This window comes from Mus pahari, chromosome 1 (assembly GCF_900095145.1).
Source record: "Mus pahari chromosome 1, PAHARI_EIJ_v1.1, whole genome shotgun sequence".
In the NCBI taxonomy this organism is placed as follows: Eukaryota; Metazoa; Chordata; class Mammalia; order Rodentia; family Muridae; genus Mus; species Mus pahari.
In genome coordinates this window covers 114733914-114754741 of record NC_034590.1, presented here as the reverse complement: position 1 = coordinate 114754741, position 20828 = coordinate 114733914, and the positions used below count along the sequence as shown (strand labels likewise).

The window sequence follows — 20828 nt, the reverse complement described above, 5'->3', positions numbered from 1 at the left end:
GAGAGGAGAGGAGAGAAGAGAAGAGAAGAGAAGAGAAGAGAAGAGAAGAGAAGAGAAGAGAAGAGAAGAGAAGAGAAGAGAAGAGAAGAGAAGAGAAGCAGAAGCTGGCCAGGATTTGTCCCTAACCAGGATGACAACTACTTTTTTAAGTTCCCAGAATAAACTAAAACTCAAAGCCAAGGAGTAATGCACCTCCCTGCAGGAATCTAAGCCACTGTGAAGGGGCCAAGGGCCAAAGTGTCCCTAAGCAATGAGTGGCAGTAAGTTCAGAGGACCAGATCACTGGACAGACCAACTCCAGGGCAAGGGCCACACTGGGAGCCATCTTCTGGGGCAGAGATGCCCTCTGAGGTCACCTCTGGCTCCATCTTGACCTCAGGGAGACAGACACCTGGAAGGCAGGTCCCTGGCCTCTGCCACTCTTAGCCTAGTCTTCAGAGGAAGGGTGGCAGTGTCTGCAGACTTTCAATAGCAGGTTAGGAGGGCAAAGAGCATGCAGAAGAACAGCGATAGCATCGTCGTATGCAGACAGTTCAGAGCGAGGATGGTCAACAGAGGTACCGTCATCTTCTTCAAGATGCAGAGGGTGGAAGTGGGTTACTCACGTGGTGTCTAGGGTCCGATTGATCTTTGCAATCATGCCCAGGGAGGGATCCACTTTGGTATGCATGGATGATATCACACCCACCACCACGATAAGCCAGCTGGAGGGACTCGCGGGGAACACACCAGTGATGATGCCATTCTGGAAAGACATGTGAGCTGTGAGCTGCAACCTCCCCGAGGTCACCATCACTACCTGTCAGCAGCCCTGTGGCAACAGGCAGGTGGGACATCAGGCAGCAGGGAGAAGGTGCCATATATGCAGGCCACCAAAGACCAAAGCCCAGTAGCTGTGTCTCTTCCTGGAATCACAACTGCCTCACCTTTACACAGTCTATTCTCTCCCCCAACTTCTGAGCCCAGATGCATCCTGGGAGATTCCCCAAGAGGGAACAGCCAGGCCTGACTTACCATACAGGTCTCCATACGGTGACTGGCAGCCTGGGCACTGTGAGGTCCCATTCCCACTCTGCCACTATCTATCTGCCAGTCAGGAACCCCAGCTCCCAAACTACCCTAGCCCTGCTCCTGAGTCAAGACGTGTTTACAGGAGCCCCCATACCATTGCTCCAAAATAACCCAGCAAAATAAAGTTTACATTAAATTTTTTTGTTACATTTATTTATTGTATGTAGGTACATGCAAGGACCATAAGGTGCAAAGGTGGAGGTCAGAGGTCAGAGGTCAGATCTCTCCTTCTATCGTGTGGAACTTTGGGTCAAACTCAGGCCATCAGCTGGGCTGCAATCTTGCCCACCCGATTCAAAAATTGGTCTAGAGAAGGGGGGCTAGGGGGGAGAAGGCTTGCATGACTCAACACTGGCCAGACACCGCCAGCTCTGGGAACTGGGGGGAGGGTGGTGGGGAGGGAGAGCTGTTTTTTCTGCTTTGTTGGATGTTTGAGTCTTACAAAAAATTAATTCTATTTTGTTGGGTTTTTTTTTTTTTTTTTGGTTTTGTTTTTTGAGTGCTGCGATTGGAGGTGTGCCACCACACCCAGCACAATAAATTCTTTTAAAAAAAAATTATTTATTTATTATATGTAAGTACACTGTAGCTGTCTTCAGACACTCCAGAAGAGGGAGTCAGATCTCATTACAGATGGTTGTGAGCCACCACGGGATTGCTGGGATTTGAACTCAGGACCTTCAGAAGAGCAGTCAGTGCTCTTAACCGCTGAGCCATCTCTCCAGCCCCGCATAATAAATTCTTAATGGATACACACATTTCACCTCAGTACTTGGGAAGCAGAGGCAGACGGGGCTCTGTGAGTTTGAGGCCAGCCTGGTCTCCACAGTGAGCTCCAGGTCAGCCATGAGTACACAGTGAGACCCTAACTCAATAATATTGATATTAACAACAATAACAACAACCCCCCAAGCATGGTATGAGGGCTTACACGTCCTCCCACCACTTGAGAGGCTAAGACAGGAGAACTGCCTTTAGTTACAGAGGAGCCTGGAAAAGTAAAACCAGGCTGGGACACGGCTCAGTGGGTAAAGCACTTACACACAAGCTGGGGGGAAGGCCTGGCATTTGGATCTCTAGAGTCAATGTAAAAGCCAGGCAGGAATGGCTCTCACCTGTATGTAACCCCAGTGCTCCAGAGGCAAGCTGGCTAACTAGACTAGTCAGACTCTAGACTAGCCTGAATCAGTCATCTCAGGCTCAGTGAGAGACTCGGCTCAATAAATGAAGCTACAGAGGAAGACATCTGCTGTAAAATTTGGGCCTCCATGCATATGCACATGCGCGTGCACACACACACACACACACACACACACACACACACACACACACGCACGCACACTCTCTTTCTCCCCCCCTCCACAACCTCTGTACACACAGGCAAACAAAACCAAGAAGAAAAACCTTTCAATTAAAAACGCATTCTTGGGGCTAGAGAAGGCTCAGCAGGTAAGAGCACTTGCTCTTGTAGAGACCCAAGTTCAATTCCTAACACCCACGTTAAGTAGCTGGTGACCACCTGTAACGTCAGCTTCAGGGGATCGCATGCCTCTGGCCTCTGCAGGCACCTACCCATACACAGACACACAGGGCATAATTAAAAGCAAAATGAAAACTCCACACTTGTGATCTCAGCACCCAGGAGGCAGAGGCAGGAGGATCAGGAATTCTATGCTCTCTCTCACTACACTGTTTTTGGCCAGCCTTAGTTACAGGTGTCACAAAAACAAAAGGTTCTCAGAGGCCAGTATGATGTTACCTGTCATGCCGGCACTCTGCAGGCCAAGGCAGGATGACTGTCTAGCTTGAACAAGAATGAAACCCTATCTTAAAAATACAAGCATAAATAAGTAAGTAAACTCATTTAAATTAAAAATATGTAAATACACCAGCCTCAGTGGCACACACCGTTAATCTCAGCACCTGGGAGGCAGGAGATGGATCTCTTCGAGTTTGAGGCTAGCCTGGTCTACAGAGTCTACAAGACATGTCTACAGGATAATCGGCTACACAGATAAATCTTGTCTTGAAACACACACAAAGAAAAGAAAGAAAAACAGCGACAACAAACCCACCAGACCGGGGCTATGGCTCAAGAGGTGGCTTGACTGCCTAACCTGAGCAAACCCCTGGGCTCCATCCCTGATGCCAATCAAATCCTAAGAAACCTAATAAAGCACCCAACAGGCATGTCTGTGGTTCAGCACCAGGGAGGACAGAGGCAGAAGAACCAGGTATACAAGGCCATCCTCAGCTCCATGGAGAATTCCAGGCCAGCCTGAGCTACATGAGACCTTTTCTTTAAGCAAGTAAGATACAAATTCATTAAAGTTTGAAGATAACCCTCTTCAGTAAGATGCAAGGGATCCAGCTGAGGGGCAGAGGGCAGACCTGTGTTCCTGTCTGGATGCTGAATCCCCAGAAGTGGGCCCCCTGCTCTGGCTTCAGGTGCTTGGCCTGTTTTACATTAATCTGATGAGCTTCAGTTACCTTCCAGGGCATGGTAGCATAGGCTTGATAGCCCAGCACTTGGGAGGCAGAAGCAGGCAGAGCTCTGTGAGTTCAAGGTCAGCCTGGTCTACAGAGTGAGTTCCAGGACAGTCAGGGATGCAGAGAGACTGTGTCTCAAAAAACAGAACCCAACAATAAGAAGGAGCTATGAGGCTATGAGGCCATTTTATACATCTGTGTCCTCCACAAGCCTTAACCAGCACGGAGACCACTGCTCTCTCAGAGACCCACCGAAGACACATCTTCCCAGCGGGGCCCCGGAGGTGCACTAGACACCCCAAGCAAGTGCTGCAGAGACGATCATCCAACCCCAACCAACCTTGAAGCGAATGAACTTCTTCTTCCAGGAGTGCAGCCCCGACAGGCAGATCTGTTTGAGGGCTTCATGGCTCAGGCGGAGATCGATGCCATCAGGGGTGACGGTGAACTGGAAGGCCACAGCTTGGTGAGCCTCTGCCATCTTGAGTGGTGACCTGGAGGAGGGGCAAAGAGATAGCTTTGAGAAGCCTAGCACCTGGAAGCAGCAGGAGAAAACCCTCTCAAAGTGAACCCTGTGGCCCAACAGACTCACGCTGGTCACCCCACACCCCTCACTGTGCAGCTCCTAACAGGCCTGCTCCATTTAGAGACCTGGGGTGATGGTGTGGGCTCATGCTACCACCAACCCCCTCTGCCTATCCCACAGAGCCACACCTCCAATGGCATCCTCAGCCAGCATGGCAAAGGACATTGGTGGCCATGCATTGACCTGAACTGCAGAGATGAATCTTCTTGCAGCATCCCCTTCAGTTGTTGTGAAGACACCTGGAGTAGCCACAAACAAGCCCCCAGTGTCCCTGAACCCTGGCCTTCAGACAGGACTATTGCACCTCCAGCTTTGGATGGTCCAAGTGGGGTGGTGAGATAGCTCAGCTGGACAAGCTCGGTTCTCCAAAGACTGACAATGCGAGCTCCATCCCAGAACCCAGGAAAGGTGGAAGGAGAGGATCCACTCCACAAAGTTGTCCTTTGACCTTCACAACAACATAGTGGTGTGCATGCCCTGCTCCCCCCATGGAATAAATAATAATGCTTTTAACACTGGTTGTGGTGGTGCATGCCTTTAATCCCAGCACTTAGGAGGCACAAGCAGGCGGATTTCTGAGTTTGAGGCCAGCCTGGTTTACAGCAGAAGTTCCAGGACAGCCAGAGCTACATAGAAAAACCCTGACTCAAAAAACAACAAAAACTTAAAAAAAAACAAAACAAAACAAAAACCAACAAGAAAAAAAAAAAGACTCCACTAGCATCCTACAAACTGCACAGACCCTCACTGGTCCTGAGCCTCTGAGGCCAGTCCTAAAGTCAAAACTGGTCTTAGGCACGCATGTATGGGCCCTTCATCATTCCTGCACAAAACAAGGCCTCTTCTGTGCTTTGCCCAACTAAGTACAGGAAATCTTAAAAATCTACAGGCACTGTCTCAATATCTACCATGTGTGAAGCCCAGGTTAGATCCCCAGCCCCCCAAAATAAGAGGATCTGGAGCTGAAGAGATGGCTTGGCTGGGAACAAAGTTTCCTACTCTTGCAGAGGACCTGACTGAGTTCAATTCCCAGAACCCAAGATGAGCTGCTCACTGCTGTCTGTAGCTCCAGCTCCATGAGATCTGATGCCCTCTTCTGGCCTCTGTGGGTACTGCACTTACATGCACATACACACAGTGTACACTAATGCATGTAAATAATAGAACAAGAGGGATAGCCGGGTGTGGTGGCATATGCCTTTAAACCCAGCACTTGGGAGGCAGAGGCAGGCGGATTTCTGAGTTTGAGGCCAGCCTGGTCTTCAGAGTGAGTTCCAGGACAGACAGGGGGATCTACAATGCATTCTTTCCCTCTCTTCTTAACTTGCTCCTGTTGTCTGTCAGAATCAACAGCTTCCAACCCCCTCCACACTCAGTACAGCAGAAGTATCACCCCTTCCTGGCTTCCCTCACTTCCCAGCACTGCCTGAGGTATCCCCTCTTCTGAAGGTGTGCAACCCCTCTGTTTTCCAAAGCTGTTTGTTACAAACTGTGTGTGTGAGTGTGTGTGTGTATCTATACACACACACACTTTGTATATACTATATATATAAAATATGTGTATACATATATGTATTTGTATTCACACATATATAAAAGATACAAGGTAAAAACTATGCAGAACAATAATAAAATCAAATTTATGGGTATGTTCTCATCAGATAGCAACTTTCCTACTGAGGCCCAGACAGTCTGAGAAACCTGTCAAGACCAATAGGTATCAGGACTAGAGAGATGGTTTAACTGTTAAAAGTACTCTTACAGAGGACCTGTGTTTGGTTCCCAGAATTTAAATGGTGGCTCACAACCATCCGTATCTTCAGATCCATAGGATCCCATACTGTCTTCTGTCTTCCCTAGGCATGACTTATATATGCTGAATATATATATGTGTGTGTGTGTGTGTGTGTGTGTGTGTATGTGTGGTGTGTGTGTGTGTGTGTGTGTGTGTGTGTGAGTAAGTGAGTGCGCGCACATAGGCAAAACACTCAGATTTTAAAAAACTTTAAATATGTGCCTTTTTAGAAAATCAGCAGTCAGGGTTCTAGGCTGTAGCTCAGGTGGAAGAATGCCTGTTTAACTTGCACGAGTCCTCAGCGGGATGCCCAGTATTGTGTATGGTAGCACATGCCTGTAATTCCAGCACTCAGGAGATGGAGGCAAGAAAATCAGGAGTTCAAAGTTATCCTTGGTTATATCGAAAGTTAGAGGCCAGCCTGGGCTACATGATATCAACAAGCAGAATGGGGGATGTAGCTCAGTGCTAGATCATTTGATAACATATGTAAGGCCTGGGTTCTAACCCCAGCACTTCAAAAGACATTATAAATAAATAATACACACACACACACACACACACACACACACACACACATCAATACAACTCAAAAGATATCAACCAAGGCTAGCTATGTGTGGTGACATGCACCTCAGGAGGATGAGGCAGAAGGATTGCCACAAGTTTGAGGCCAGCTTGATTGATCTACCAGCCTAAGCTGCAGAATGAGATGGTATCAACTATCAATCATTTGCTCATTCAACAAATACTTGTTGGCTGTGTCCTGTATACTGGTGAGGTGAGGAACTAGACCCTCGCAGAACTCACCCTTCTGCCCTCTTGTGGCATAGATAAGAGACAAGCAAGCAATGCCTACATGGTAGTTAGGATGCAGGAGAAAGAGGGCCAGGCAGGGCACCACACAGCTCAGCAGGCCACGCTAGGAAGGAGAGCAGACAGCCTGGCCCAGTGCGGTGCCAGTGAAGATGAAGATGCCAACCTACTGGACAGGTCTGAGACTTGTGAGCTGGACAAGCTGATCAAAGGGACCCTCCAGCTTTCAACTATGTGCTCTGCAGAGCCACTCCTGGGGTGGCAGGAGCTGACAGCAGACAATGCACCTGTGGACCTGCTGTATTGGAAATGTCACAGTGTCATCTAGGACACCTAGGTGGGGCAGCAAGGGACAGGTGGATGTGGGAGGAAGAGGACAATGCCCGTGGGTGGCACAGCTGGAAACTGGCCTTTGAGCGCTGTTCTGACCTCAGAAAGGTTGAGGGGGAGACAGCCTGGTACTGAGGATAATTTAGAGCCCAAGGGAAGTTCCTGTGTATCTACATCCTGTGGCAGGCAGGAAGACAGCAACAAGGCCTGGCCATGGTGAATGTCCACACTGGCATCGATCTTGGCAAACAGGGCTCTGTGACTGGCCACCTGGCCAGTCTTTTTTATGACCTCAAAGGTGAACCAGGCACAGCGGCTCAAGCTCTGTAATCCCACTAGTTATAAGGCAGAGGTGGGAGTATCGTTTCAAGTTCAAAGCCAGCCTGTGGGCTCAACAGTGAATTCCAGGCTCGGATACAGACAGACAGATCTTGCAGCAAGAAAAAAAAACAAAAATGAACTCAATAAATACATTAATGAACTTCTGAAATACCAGGGAACTATTTCGATGTAAACTTTTCTGTATGTGTATGTGCGTGCATATACGCTTGTGGGTGTGCATACCTGCAGGCCTGAGTTCAACACGAGACGCCTTCTTCTGTGGCTCACAACCTTGCTGTTTGGAGGCAAGGTCTCTCACAGAACCCAGAGCACGCTAACTGGCTGAGTGATCAGTGAGCCCGAGGAACCTCCTGCTCCCCCCACCAGCCCCAGCACTGGAAGACTGGCCTGCGCTGCTGTTCTCAGCACTTTCCATGGCTACTGAGGCTCAAACTCAGGTTCTCAAGCCTGCCCAGCAAGCACTTTACCCACTGAGTCATCTCCCCAGCTCACAAGGGGGTTGTTAACAGCAGTGGATTAAACACAGTGTTGCAATTAATTCTATCCAAAGTCAGGAACCCCATGTTTGCCCGGAAACCAAACCTGGTCTCAGGACAATCATGGGGCCTGGGAATATGTATGGTGTCCTTTCCAGGGTGAAACAGCCCTGTCATGTGACCTGCGTCTAATGTTCAGCACCACCTGAACCTACCAGGTGTGACAGCACAAGCCTATAAACCCAACATTAGCAATGCAGAAGCAAGAAGCTCTTCAAGGTTACCTTTGGCTACACAGTGAATTCAAGGCCAGCCTGGTCTACATAAAACCCTGCCACCAACAGACTAAAAAAAAAACCACCTAAATTTAATAAAGGCCTTGTTCACCCGACAGCAGGTGCTGCTCTGTGGGCATGCAGGAGCAATGTACTCTGCCCTCACAGCCTCCCTGCTTCAAGCCATTAAGCAGGCACCGGTGCCAGAAAACACCAGCCTGAGAAACTCAGGCCTACAGATCTAATGAGGTGGCCACAGCCTCCATGTTGGCTTCACAGACTACTTCAAATTCTCTGACGGCTTCCAGAAGTACAACCAAATCACAGCACACACCACCCACAGGAATGGCTAGAATGCAAACACTGAGTGACAGGTGCTGCTGAGGGCACCAAGGGACCAGGAGCTCTCCTCCACCCCCACCCCCACCACTGTCAAAGAATTGTGACAGGTTCAGGTCATTCTGGAAGACAGCCTGTCCTTTTCTGAAAGGCTAAGCATAAAGTTAATTCCAGGCTAACCTGGGCTACACTAAATGACCATTATTTCTCAACAACAACAACAACAAAAAGCAAAACTAAAACCCATGGAACACAGCAACCTCTCCTTGGCTAAGCTAACCCAAACAAGTTCACAGGAAAACCTACACACGCACATACACACATGTTCACAGCAGCCATGTTCAGGACAGACAAAATTACAGCAGGAGAGGAAGGTACAGCCAGGCCCTTCCACAGAGGAAGAGCGTGGGTAAACTGACGCAGCCACACACCAGGAACATGAGTCGACCCTGAGAAGGAAAGCACACACGCAGTGACATGGACGACAGCATGGCACCAGGGTCTGGGGACACAGCAGAGGGTTCACCTTACATACACATGGCGCGGGGTTCCATCCCAGCGACACATGAACAGGGCAGGGTAGCACTCTCCTGAGGTCACAGCACTTAAGAGAGGAGGTGGGAGGATCAGATGTTCAAATCATCCTTGGCTAGAGGGTAAGCTAGACGTTAGCCTGAGCTACAGGAGACCCTGTCTCATAAAACCAAGCCAAACCAAGTCAGCATGGCAGGAAGCCGAGGAAGCCAGCCGCTGTCTCACTCCATTTACATGACGTGTCCAGAACAGAACAAACCTACAGAGAAGGAAAGACCAGAGCAGCCAGGGACGCACCAGGGGAGGTTGGATGAGGCTAAGAAGTATTTGGGAGGGTCGATAAAAATGTTCCCTAACTGATTACAATGCTACACAGTGGCACGTTGCTGTGAATTAGTCAAAAATCACCAAAACACAGACTTTAGATGGGTGAATTCCTTCTGGGAATTCTCCACTGTCTTAGGATTCTGCTGCTTCAATGAAACACATGAACAAAACAAGCTGGGGAGGAAAAGGTTTATTTGGCCCAAGCATCTGTATCACAGTACATCATCAAAGGAAGTTGGGACAGGAACTCCAAACAGGGAACTCCAAACCTAGAGGCAGGAGCTGATGCGGAGGCCACAGTGTATGTTGTTTACTGGCTTGCTCTGCATGGTGTGCTCAGCCTGCTTTCTTACAGAACCCAGGGCCATCAGCCCAGGGATGGCTCCACCCACAATAGGCTGGGGCTGGGCCCTCGCCCATCAATCACTAATTAAGAAAATCCCTTATAGCCTGGTATTATGGAGGCATTTTCTCAACTGAGGTTTCCTCCTCCCCCTCAGATTACTTACTATACCCGGTGTCAAGTTCATTTAAAACTAGCTTAGGCACATCTCATTGAGGCTGTTATTTAAAAATACAGTCTCAGAGGCTCAGTCATCAAGAGAGCTCGCTGCTCTTCCAGAAGACCCAAGTTCAGTTCCCAGAACCCATATCAAGCAGCTCACAACCGCCTGTAATTATAGTTCCAGGATATTTGATGCCCTCTTCTGGCCTCTACAGGCACTGCACTTATGTGGCACACACACACACACACACACACACACAGAGACAGACAGACAGACAGACAGACAGAGAGACAGAGACAGAGTTACATACAGAAATAAATAAAAAGAAATTTAAATTGAGCTTCTCTTCCTAGATAGTTCAGCAGCCACTGGTTGCTCTTCTAAGTGAGCTGGGTCAGATTCCCAGCACCCATATGGTAGCTCCCAACCATCTGTGACCACTGTCCCAGGGGATGTGATGCCTTGGTCTCCTTGGCACTCAACTCACATGGTGCACAGCTATGCATACAGACAAAATATCCAAACACATAAAAATAAGTAAATTTTAAAAATTGATGCATATTATCTTTTTTGTTTTGTCTTGTATTTTGAGTCAGGGTCTTTGTACGTAGCCCTAGTTACCCTGGAACTTACGCTGGAAACCAGAATGGTCTTGGACTCCCGGAGATTCCCCTGCCTCTTCCTCCCCAGTACTAGGATTAAAAGGGTGGGCACCACCCTGCCCTGCTAAAACACATCACTTGGGAAAAAAACAAAAAACAAAACAAAACAAAAAACCCTATCTCAGCTAGGCATGGTAGTTCCCATCTGCAATCCCAGACTCTGAGTGGTTGAGGCAGGAGGTTTGCTGTGAGACCTACAGAAGTAAGAAACTGTTTTAAAAAACAAACAAACAAACAAACAAACAAAACAGAACAGAGAAGGTGGTTCAGTTGCTGAAGTGCCTGCATAAAACAGCCCGAGCTGGGTCCCCATCCTACTCTCGGAGGACACTCACACTCATGTGCACACAGGCATGCGCGCATGCGCGCGCACGCACACACACCTAAATTTCTCTTTATTTATTTATTTATTTATTTATTTTTGGTTTTTCGAGACAGGGTTTCTCTGTGTAGCCCTGGCTGTCCTGGAACTCACTTTGTAGACCAGGCTGGCCTCGAACTCAGAAATCCACCTGCCTCTGCCTCCCGAGTGCTGGGATTAAAGGCGTGTGCCACCACGCCCGGCTATAAACTAAAATTTTTAAGTGGAAAGAAAACTGATCTCTGCTAAGACAACTGACCTCTGATCTCCACATACACACACATGCAGGCATGCAGACACATGTACATACATGTACATTCAAAAAGAAAAAACTGCGAAGAACGAAGGAAAAGGAAATGTCCTCTCACAAACCACAAACGCTGTCTTCTTAACACTGACACTTAAGCATCAACTCCATCTCTGGTCAGACACACAGCTGGGCCATCAGTGTGGAAGGAGATGGCTCTAGCAGGCCACCCCATCACTGTTCCCACCAAGGCTTCATTCAGAGCAAACGTCACCCTCCAGAACTAAGTAATTTTTTTAGGGATCCCCTGGTGCTGTAGGACAGATAAAAAAAAAAAAAAAGCATCTGCAGACAGCTCAGACAGTAAGGGGTGTCCCTTGCTGCACAGAATGAAAATCTGAGCTCAATCTACAAATAAACCAGGCATGGTGGGGCACATATGTAATCCCAGCTCTGGGTGGCAGACACAGGAGGATCCCTTGGGCTCACTGGCCATGCTGTTTCACCAAGGGATCCACCCAGGCCAGCCCTGCCTCAAAAAAAAAAAAAAGGCAGACTGTGCAAGGAATGACAAGTCTAACCTCTGACCTACATGAATCCCACCATGGATTCCATGGCACCTAGGTGGGTGGGGAAGAGTAGGCAAAGTTTCAGTGAGAGCCCAGAAAGGTGGGCAGTGACCACAGGATGCCCCATCCTCTGGGCTCTTCTTCTGTACAAGTCTATCATTTCCCCACAGCTCTGAATGTACCCACAAAGCTGTCTGCTCAATAAGGCAGAGCTCTCAGTCCTGGGTGGCCATGCTTACTGTGATGGGAAGCACTTGCTCCACCCAAATACTGCCCAGCAGACTCCTGCAGGAGACGAAGAAGACCGCCAAGTGGAGACAGGAGTGGGGGAAGGCAGCTGCAGTAACCAAGCTCCCACCCCCACCCCATGCCCACTTCCTTTTTTTTTTTTTTTTTTTTTTTTTCTTTTTTGAGACAGGGTTTCTCTGTATAGCCCTGGCTGTCCTGGAACTCACTCTGTAGACCAGGCTGGCCNAGTGAGAAAAACAATTAAGTGGTCAATGTGATTTAGACGTCATGGGACAACTTAGCCTGTCCCACGAAGCAATCTTTTTTTTTCTTTCTTTTCTTTCTTTCTTTTTTGAGACAGGGTTTCTCTGTATAGCCCTGGCTGTCCTGGAACTCACTCTGTAGACCAGGCTGGCCTCGAACTCAGAAATCCGCCTGCCACTGCTTCCCTAGTGCTGAGATTAAAGGCATGCACCACCACTGCCCAGCCCATGGCCACTTCTTGTGTATCCATTTCCTCCAAAACATTCGGTCCTGTAGGCAGGCTCCTTAGGCACAAAGGTAAACACCTCCAGGAAGTCCCTGAAACTGACCAGATCCACTAGGCCACTCTCTGCCAGAGAAAGCAATAAAAGCTGTGTGTCCCTCTGAGACTATAGCCCAACAACAGCTGCTAGTAAGACTCAGACAAGACAAGCTTCAAAGAAGTCTCTTGAGACCAGCTGCCTAAAAGAAGCAGAAACCAGCCAAACTAACTGACAGAAGTTTAGACCAGCCGAGGCTCCTGGAAAGGACACTCTCCAATTTCTCGAGGGAAAGTAACTGTAGGCAGGGTGTCTCACGTTTTGTCTTTCAACAGAACATTACTATCTACAACAATCAATCAAGTTACAAAAAAGAAAAAGAAAAAAAAAAAGGAAAAACATCCTGGGCCAGCAAGATTGTTACCTGGGAAGGGTATGTGCTGCCAAGTCCTGCCCACCCACGGTCAATTCCCAGAATCCACGTGGTGGGTGGGATAAGAGAACCAATTCCTGCAAGCTGTCTTCTAACCTCTACGCAATGCTATGGAGCATGTGTAGTTTTATGATTTATGCTGGGCTGTTTTCATATCCTGTGTGGATGTGCCCCACAGGCTGTGAGTCAGACACCCTTGGTTCCTCCTCACCTACCATTTGAAGCCACTGTGGTAGAATGAGTAGCTCTCCGTAAAGCACCAAAAGCAAGTTCGCCCTCAAGCGTGGGACTGGAGGCCTGGTGCACCTGGCAGAGCCGGCTGGATGTGTGAGGAGAAGGTGCCGGGGTATACACAGTCGCGTGGAGGGAAGCAAAAGGCCCACAAATCCAAGGAGCTTGCAAGAGTTCCCCCAAAGCCTCCGTGACCTTGGCCTTAACTGAACACGTCCTCAAATGCTCAGTCACAAAATGCAACACATACAGGTCAGTACAGAACTTCACCTGTGTACCTGTCCCGGCAATGGCCTGTTGGTGACAGACCTATGGCGATCTGGTCCTCTTCAATTAATAATACAGCATCCCCCAAGCCCAGCCAAAGGCAAAGAGACACCTTGCTGTCCTTATAGCAGTCTAACCTTATACAGTTAGTGCAGCCCTTTGTTCATCCTAGCTTGATGCCTGGCTTGGTGGCTAGAGCTGCCCCCATGGCACAGGCAGGCCACAGACACACAGAGCCCCGCCTATCACCACGCAGCGTAACGAGGGAGGAGGAAGACAGAGGCCTGCAGACCACGATGCCACCCACCCACAGAACTGCCCTCTGGCACACAGCACAGGCGGGCTGAAGACACCCACTCGCTGCCGCTCGCGCAGTCGTACAGACTGAGGATGTCACCCAGGGGCCCTCCAACTGCAGGACCAGCCTGCAGCAGGAGCCACCACAATGCGCAGGGATGGGTGGGCAGAGGGAAGAGGAGGAGAAGTGGAGCAGCTTGGGTGTTATGAAGAGATGGAACTGGAGACTCGACGGTGGAGAGGACTCGCCTGTTGTGAGTGGCCAGCCCTGCCACCCACCCGGGCTTGTGTTAAGAGGTCCTGGCTCGCTGCTGTTAAGGGCCAAGTCTGAGTCAATGGCTACCAGAGGCAGGGGCCGGTGTTTCTATCCTTGGTTCATATTACCAAGAGAGAACATGGCAAGTCCCTAGTTGGGACAGCCATAGGGGACCATAAGGCTGACCAAGGGCCGTGCAGAACTGGCCCTGCCCCTCATTGGCTACAGCACTCTGGAGAGCTGACCCTGGCAGTCCAGAAAGCTGCCCACAGGGTCATGAGCTCATGAGAGCTGGCCCTGTCCCTCACCAGCTGCAGCCCTTGGAAGAGCAGACCCTGCCCTTCCCCTGGACAGCACAGTGAGCTGACCCTGGTGGTGGGAGCACAGGTGAGCTGGTCCCCTGAGGGTAAGAGTGGGGTGAGGATGTGGGTGGTGGAGAGCTGGTTCCACGTTGCCATGAGGTGATGTCGTTTTGGCCATGATGCATTCCCCTCCTCTCTTGCCACCTGTGGCAGTCGGGAGAGTTGACCACGGGGCTGTGAGAGCAGATGAGCTGGTCCCGCCCCTCACCTGGACAGTACAGAGGGTTGATCCTGGTCAAGAGTGTGTGGGTGCTCCAACCCTGAGGACAAGAGCGAGAGGGGGCAGGCTCTGCCACTTGTCTGCTGGGAGGTGACGAGGGTGCAGGGGTGATGCCCTCCCCCTTCCCTTACCATCTGAGCAGTTAGGGTAGTTGGCTGCCCCTAGGGATGAGAAGGCGAGACCGAGCTCTGCACCCTCACTGGCTATAGCTCTCAGAAGAGTGGACCCTGCACCTTGCCTGGGCAACTCAGTGGAGCTGGCCCTGATGGCAAAGGCAAGGGGGAGCCAACCCCAAGAGTGTGAGAGCGGGAGAGCTGGGCCTGCCCCTCACTGGCTGCAGCACTGGGGAAAGTGGGCCCTGCACCTTGACTGGGCAGCACAGTGGAGCTAGTTCTGGAGGCATGGGTGTGCCAGCCTGAGGGCGTAACTCTGCCTCCTGCTGACTGTGGCATTGGATGGCTTAGCTGAAACAATGCTGGAGAACTCACCCTAGTGGTGCTGGTAAGGAAGAGCGGGTCTGCTGACCACCAGCTCAGTACCACCCAGGCCCAGACCCAGGGCTCTGAATTGGCCCACCCCAAAATCTGTATCATCTGTCAATCACTGGGATGCACGGAAAAGCTGGTCCTGCTGATGCAAAGGTGCAGAATCTCCACGACACAGGGTAACAACAGAACCTGGAGGAGACCCAGTGAGGACCCAGTATTGATGGTGCCACAGATGCCAGAGACCTCCAATGACTCCTTGAAACCTACATTTGCAAGTGAAGATGTGTGGACAGACGGATATACTGTGGGACACACTGAAACACACTACAGCTTATGCGATGAGATGTTTTTTTCTATTGTGTGTGTGTTATTTTGGGGAGAAGGTTACAGGGGCTGACCTGAGGGGACAGGAAGATGAGTGGGTCTGGGGGTGCACAGTGTGAAACAAAGAATCAATAAAAAGTATAAATAAATAAATAAATAAATAAGAATACAGCCTCAGGCTGGAGAGGTAGCTAGGTGGTTAAGAACACACCCAGTTCATGCAGAGGACCGGAGTTCAGTTCCCAGCACCCACATCGCATGATTCTGAGCTGTAACTGTTCGCAGGGAGATCGGACATCTCTGAACTCAGGAACACTTTCACTTACATGCACATAGTCGTACATAGCCACATAATCTAAAATAATAAAAACAATTACTTTTTTTTTTTCCAAGACAGGATTTCTCTGTATAGCTCTGGCTGTCCTGGAACTCACTTTGTAGACCAAGCTGGCCTCGAACTCAGAAATCCTCCTGCCTCTGCCTCCTGAGCGCTGGGATTAAAGGCGTGTGCCACCACGCCTGGCTACAATTACTTTTTAAGAAAACAGAATACAGTTCTCACAGAGGACCCAAGTCCAGTTCCCAGCACCAACGCTACGTGGCTCAGTAGCTGCCTGAACTCCAACTCCAGAGGACCCAATGTCTTCTTCTAGGCTCCAAGGGCACTGCATGCACATGATGCACACGCGTAGACACTCAGACTCCTCTTCCCTGGAACCCTGGGCTTCTCTCACATTTGTGTCTGGTGTGAGTGTACACGTTTGTACATGCAAGCAAGTATGTGCATGTGGTCCACAAATCTTGCCATACCCCCAACTCAGTTCCCCCAGGAGTCTGATTGCCCCCCGTTCACCTCACCTTGGACACCCAAGGAAGTGTGCTCAAGCTGTCTGCCCACCAGGACCCCTTCCTCTCCTTTCTCTAGAAATGCATCTCCTGTCTCTGGGGCCAGGCCTATCCCTGCCTGACCCATCCACGGGTCCCTCCTCATTCTTGTTTGGTGTGCCCCTGCCAATAGAAAGCAAATCCATTCCCTAGCTGGCACCGGAGGCTGGATAGTAAGAGCCCCAACTGCCCTGACTCCCACTCTCCCTTCCCAAGAGCCCTCCTGCCATCACACCCTGCCCAGCCTGGGCACAAGGCTGCATTCTTGTGTCTACGAAGCTGGGAACCTGACGTCCTAGAAGAAAGGCCCTCAGGGCCAACTGTCCCCGCCGTTCTGTCTGGCAGGCCAGCTGTGCCTGGATACAGACCACTGGCATCGGGCAGCTGCTTCCTCCCTTCCAAAGGCTGTTGCAGGGAGGAGCCGGCAGACCTCCACGGTGGCTCCATGCAGGGGGCACTAAAGCACTGCTTTCCCACAGCCAGCCCTCGATCACACAGGCCAGGCCCACCACATTGTCTGCTAGACCTCCAGCCCGATCTTGTCTGCACTGATAGGAGGTTCTTTGGCTCTTTTTACCCTGGGAGCTAGCCAGGGCCCCGTCCCTAATCAGACCTCTACAACCTGTGCATGTGACCACATGTTACAAACCCATCTTCCAAGGCCCAAACTACAGAGACTGGACATCAGCCCATCTCTCAAGCTGCACCCTCTCTACCTGACCTCTCCCCTACTTGGCCTGCCTCAGTGGGGCACACAGGAACCATCAGTCACCCTAAATGATCTCCCTGCCTCTGCTTCACTCACCCAGGCACAGAACCCACAGAGGAAGGAGGCATGTTAGCCCACCGGTGCCTCCTCAAGCTGCACCCTTCTTTGCCTGGGCATAGACCCGGCTTTTCAGTGTTCCTCCTGATTCCCCGTCCTCTATTACTGCTCACAGAGATGTCCCAAGTGCCCCGTGAAGCTCTGCTCTGTATATTCCCCCAGGGGTTGAGCCATCACAGCACCAGGACTACAGGGACTACACCTGCAGGGCATGCACCTGGGCCCCAAGTTCAAAGAGGATCACAAGAGCACACACTGGACAGAAGCATGATAAGAAACACACGGGCACAGTGAGAAGGGCTTTGACCTGACCTCTGCCACTCACTGTCCCCCGCAAACTGCTCAGCAGGACAACTCAGTGTCTACACCAGACTGGCCTTGATCTTGTGGCTGCCCTCATACTAGGATTACAGTGTATATACACCACCACACCTAGCTTTAGCCTTTGGATTAGAAAACAAAACCAGAGGAAAAGGGTGACATGGGACACACCCTGCAGGGTAAACACACAGACTGCTTTACCCCAGAAGCAAATCTGGCCAGGTACACAGGAAAGGCCCCTCTGGGATTGTTCCTAACACAACACAGTGTCTTGCCTAGTGTCCCCACAATGACTCAGGGCAAAACTGCAGGTGGTTTCTGGGACAGAAAGCACTACCCCCAGCCCAGGTACCAGGAAGACATATCCAGGGATACATCCACAGTGCTTCAAGTTAAAAACTCCGTTAGCTGTCTGACTGAATTGTGGGATCTGGTGTCAGAGAGAACACAAAGGTGCAAGTGTGGAGATCTGGACTCTTGCCCTGCCCCAAGTGGCAGTGTTAGTGCAGTGGGTGACTGCTCACTCCCAAATCCTACCTGCCAACTTCCATGCCTGGGGACGTGCAGGTGTCCCCACACTTCCAGGCCCAACCCTGCCTACATACCTGCCTCGCACCGCACCTGCCAAGAAGGAACTCCCAAAGAGGGCTACGGCAGACCCCTAAGCCCCTTACTGCATCGCAGAACAAGTGACCTCCACCGAAAATCAAGGACACATGGTTAGGGCTGGTGTTTAACTGCCACCTGTTTGCAATCTTGTATCTCTGCCTGCACTACCCTCTTGGGGTGGTGTGTGTGTGTGTACCAGAGATCAATCCTGGGTGCTGTTCCCGAGGGGCCAAGCTTCTCTCCCTGGCTAATTCAGTGAGGCTGGTGGCAAGCCCCAGAGGTGCTCCTCTGTTCAGCTCTCCCGAGCGGGGGTTGCAACAGTGCAGTGCCACACCTGACCTTTCTCAGGTCCCCATGCCTGCAAGGCAAGCACCTCACTTTCTTTAGCCCCTCCTGGGTCACACCTGTTCTTACCTTTCATCACAGTTAGCTCCCTCAGGACCCAGTTTTGGCCAGCTTCTGACTTCCCAAAACACATTCCCAAAGCACAGAGATGCACAAGATGGCACTCAAGCACTCACCTCTGCTCTCTGGCGAAGGACTCCCCCTTTCCAAGCTGTGTTTAATCATCCCCCCAATAAGCTGAAAGCTTTTCAAAGACCCCAAAGCTTAATGCTCTTGATCGAATCATGAGAACCCTGCAGGCTGCAGCTCGATTGCCTCTGCCAAGACTGTCTTCATTTTTAAATGTCTTTAGTGTTGTGCGAGTGCATGTGCATGATGAGGGGGTGCAGTGGGCGGGGGCGGGAGGGGACACGCTACTGAGCATGTGCAGAGGCCAGCGGCCAGCTCTGTGGAGTCTCTTCTCTCCTACATGTATGTGGGATCTGGGGGTTGATCTCAAGTCACCAAGCTTGCGCAGCAAGCACTTTATCCGCCAAGGCTTCTTGCTGACTTAAGATTGTCTTCATTTTAATAACATGGCTTGGTGTCAAGCGCCAGTCCTCTGAGCTTTGCTGATGGGACTTGCCCACTGGTCTTGCTTTCTCCACAGTCAAGCCCTCTGCATCAAAACCATTTCACCTCTGAGGTCAGCCCATGAGCCCTAACAATGGCCATACCACCAAGCTGCCACCCCATGACCAGGCCCTCTCAGCCTCACTGCTCTTCCTGTAGCTCCCCGAGGCTGCAGAGTTGAGAGGAGGCCAGCTAGGAAAGGAGGGGAAAGTTCAGGAGAGGCCCAGCACACCACCAGAAACTGGCACATGCCAGAGAAACAGCAATGAGGAAACCGTGTCCACCATATAAATCAAACAATAAGACCTACCCGGGGATGACAGGCTTCTGAGTAACTGAATTATGTAAATGGATTCTGGGCCCCAGGGAGTATTGCAACACAGCCCTGCAGCCCACAGATGAGGAGCCAGATAGGTCGGTAGACAGGCAGACAACAGGCAGGCAGGTGACTCACCGTATACTAGCATGGATGGTTAGCAGGCTTGTTTTTGTGGCAAAGAAGGGGTGGGGCTTTGCCTAATAACTGCTTGGCACAAACCAAACAGTGCCCTCCCTATTTTGTGCGTGAATGCCTGTGTCCAAATCGGTGCCCATCACTCTTTATCTTATCGTTTGAGAAAGGGTCTCTCTCGGAGCCCAGAGACCGCCGATGTGGCGAGGCTGTCTAGCCAGCGAGCCCGAGGGTGCTTCCTGTCTCTGTCTCTAATCCCAGGGTTGGCATTACAGATATGCACCACTGCTCCCAGCTTCTTATGTGAGCGCTGGGATCCGTACTCAGGTCCCCAAGCTTGCACGGCAGGCACGTAACTCACCGAGCCATCTCCTCAGCCCAAGCCTTTTTCTTTTCTTTTTTTTGATAGGGTCTATGAGGCCCTGCCTGGCCTGAAACTCACAGATTCCACCTTCTGCTTACCAAGTGGGATTAAAGGTATGGGCCACCTGCCGTTTTATTATTATTATTATTAATTTGTTTCACATCCATCAGCTTGTTAAATTCTAACTACAACTCTAATTAATGAATCCCTGGTTGTCCCATTCACTGATGAGGAAAAACAAGACTCAGATGTCAAACGCTTGCGTAAGGTCACAGCCAGCCAACTGTAAAGCAGGAATCAGGTCCAGGCTCAGCTCCAACGGTCATGTCCTTACCTTCCAATGTGCAGTAGCAGCTGTGACAGACAGCAAAGGCCAGCAAAAGATTCCTGCAGTTGCAACACACACCGGCTTACGTCACTGCTGTAGCCAAAATGATCGATGGTAGCCAACAGGAAAACTCGATTACTACAAACTCGGACCAAGGCTACTGACTCTTATCAGTGTGACCTGGGTGCCCACCAGAATTGCCTAATTCACCACCAGGCAGACGCAAGCTCTGCCTGAAGCTCTAATCCCTCACCAGCTGTCCATCTTGACTAGCAGTAAACAACCTCTGGAAATCCTGAGAGAAAGGGTTACTCACAGGAAGTGGCACCTTAACAGAATTCTAGGCAGGGCATCCAGGAACATGGCAGGCATTCCTCACAAGGGACAGCACCGGGCTGATGAACCCTGGCCCTGGCCCTGCCCCTGGACAGATGCTGCTGGTGGGGTCTAACTTTTGGGAGCGCTCTGCTCTGCTAAACAGAAATGGCTCCAACTTAGAGAGGCTGGGCATGGTCGAGCATACACTTGAGAGCCTGAGGCAGGTGGATCTCTGTGAGTTTGCGGTCAGTCTGGTCGATAAACACACACACACACACACACACACACACACACACTCCTGTTTCAAAGAAAAAAAACCTGAAAAGTAACTGAAAATGACACTACCTGTGGCCTCTGGGCTACATACACATGTGAAATACACACACACACACACACACACATACACACACACA

The 20828-nt window shown here is 50.5% G+C and overlaps 1 protein-coding gene across 4 annotated transcripts in view; it reads right to left on the bottom strand.

The window, feature by feature from the left end:
- Cpt1a (carnitine palmitoyltransferase 1A) overlaps positions 1-20828 on the bottom strand; it is a 64175-nt gene that overhangs the window by 33822 nt on the left and 9525 nt on the right. For 3 of the 4 annotated variants that reach the window (XM_021222459.2, XM_029537481.1, XM_029537473.1), the window contains exons 2-3: positions 3902-4055; positions 606-745 (exon numbers count right to left, since the gene is read on the bottom strand). In XM_021222459.2, coding sequence (XP_021078118.1) covers positions 606-745; positions 3902-4042 — 281 coding nt within the window. In that variant the 5' untranslated portion in view covers positions 4043-4055. Of the gene's footprint in view, positions 1-605; positions 746-3901; positions 4056-18518; positions 18635-20828 lie in introns of those variants that run through there. The other variant, XM_029537476.1, reaches the window with a different exon arrangement.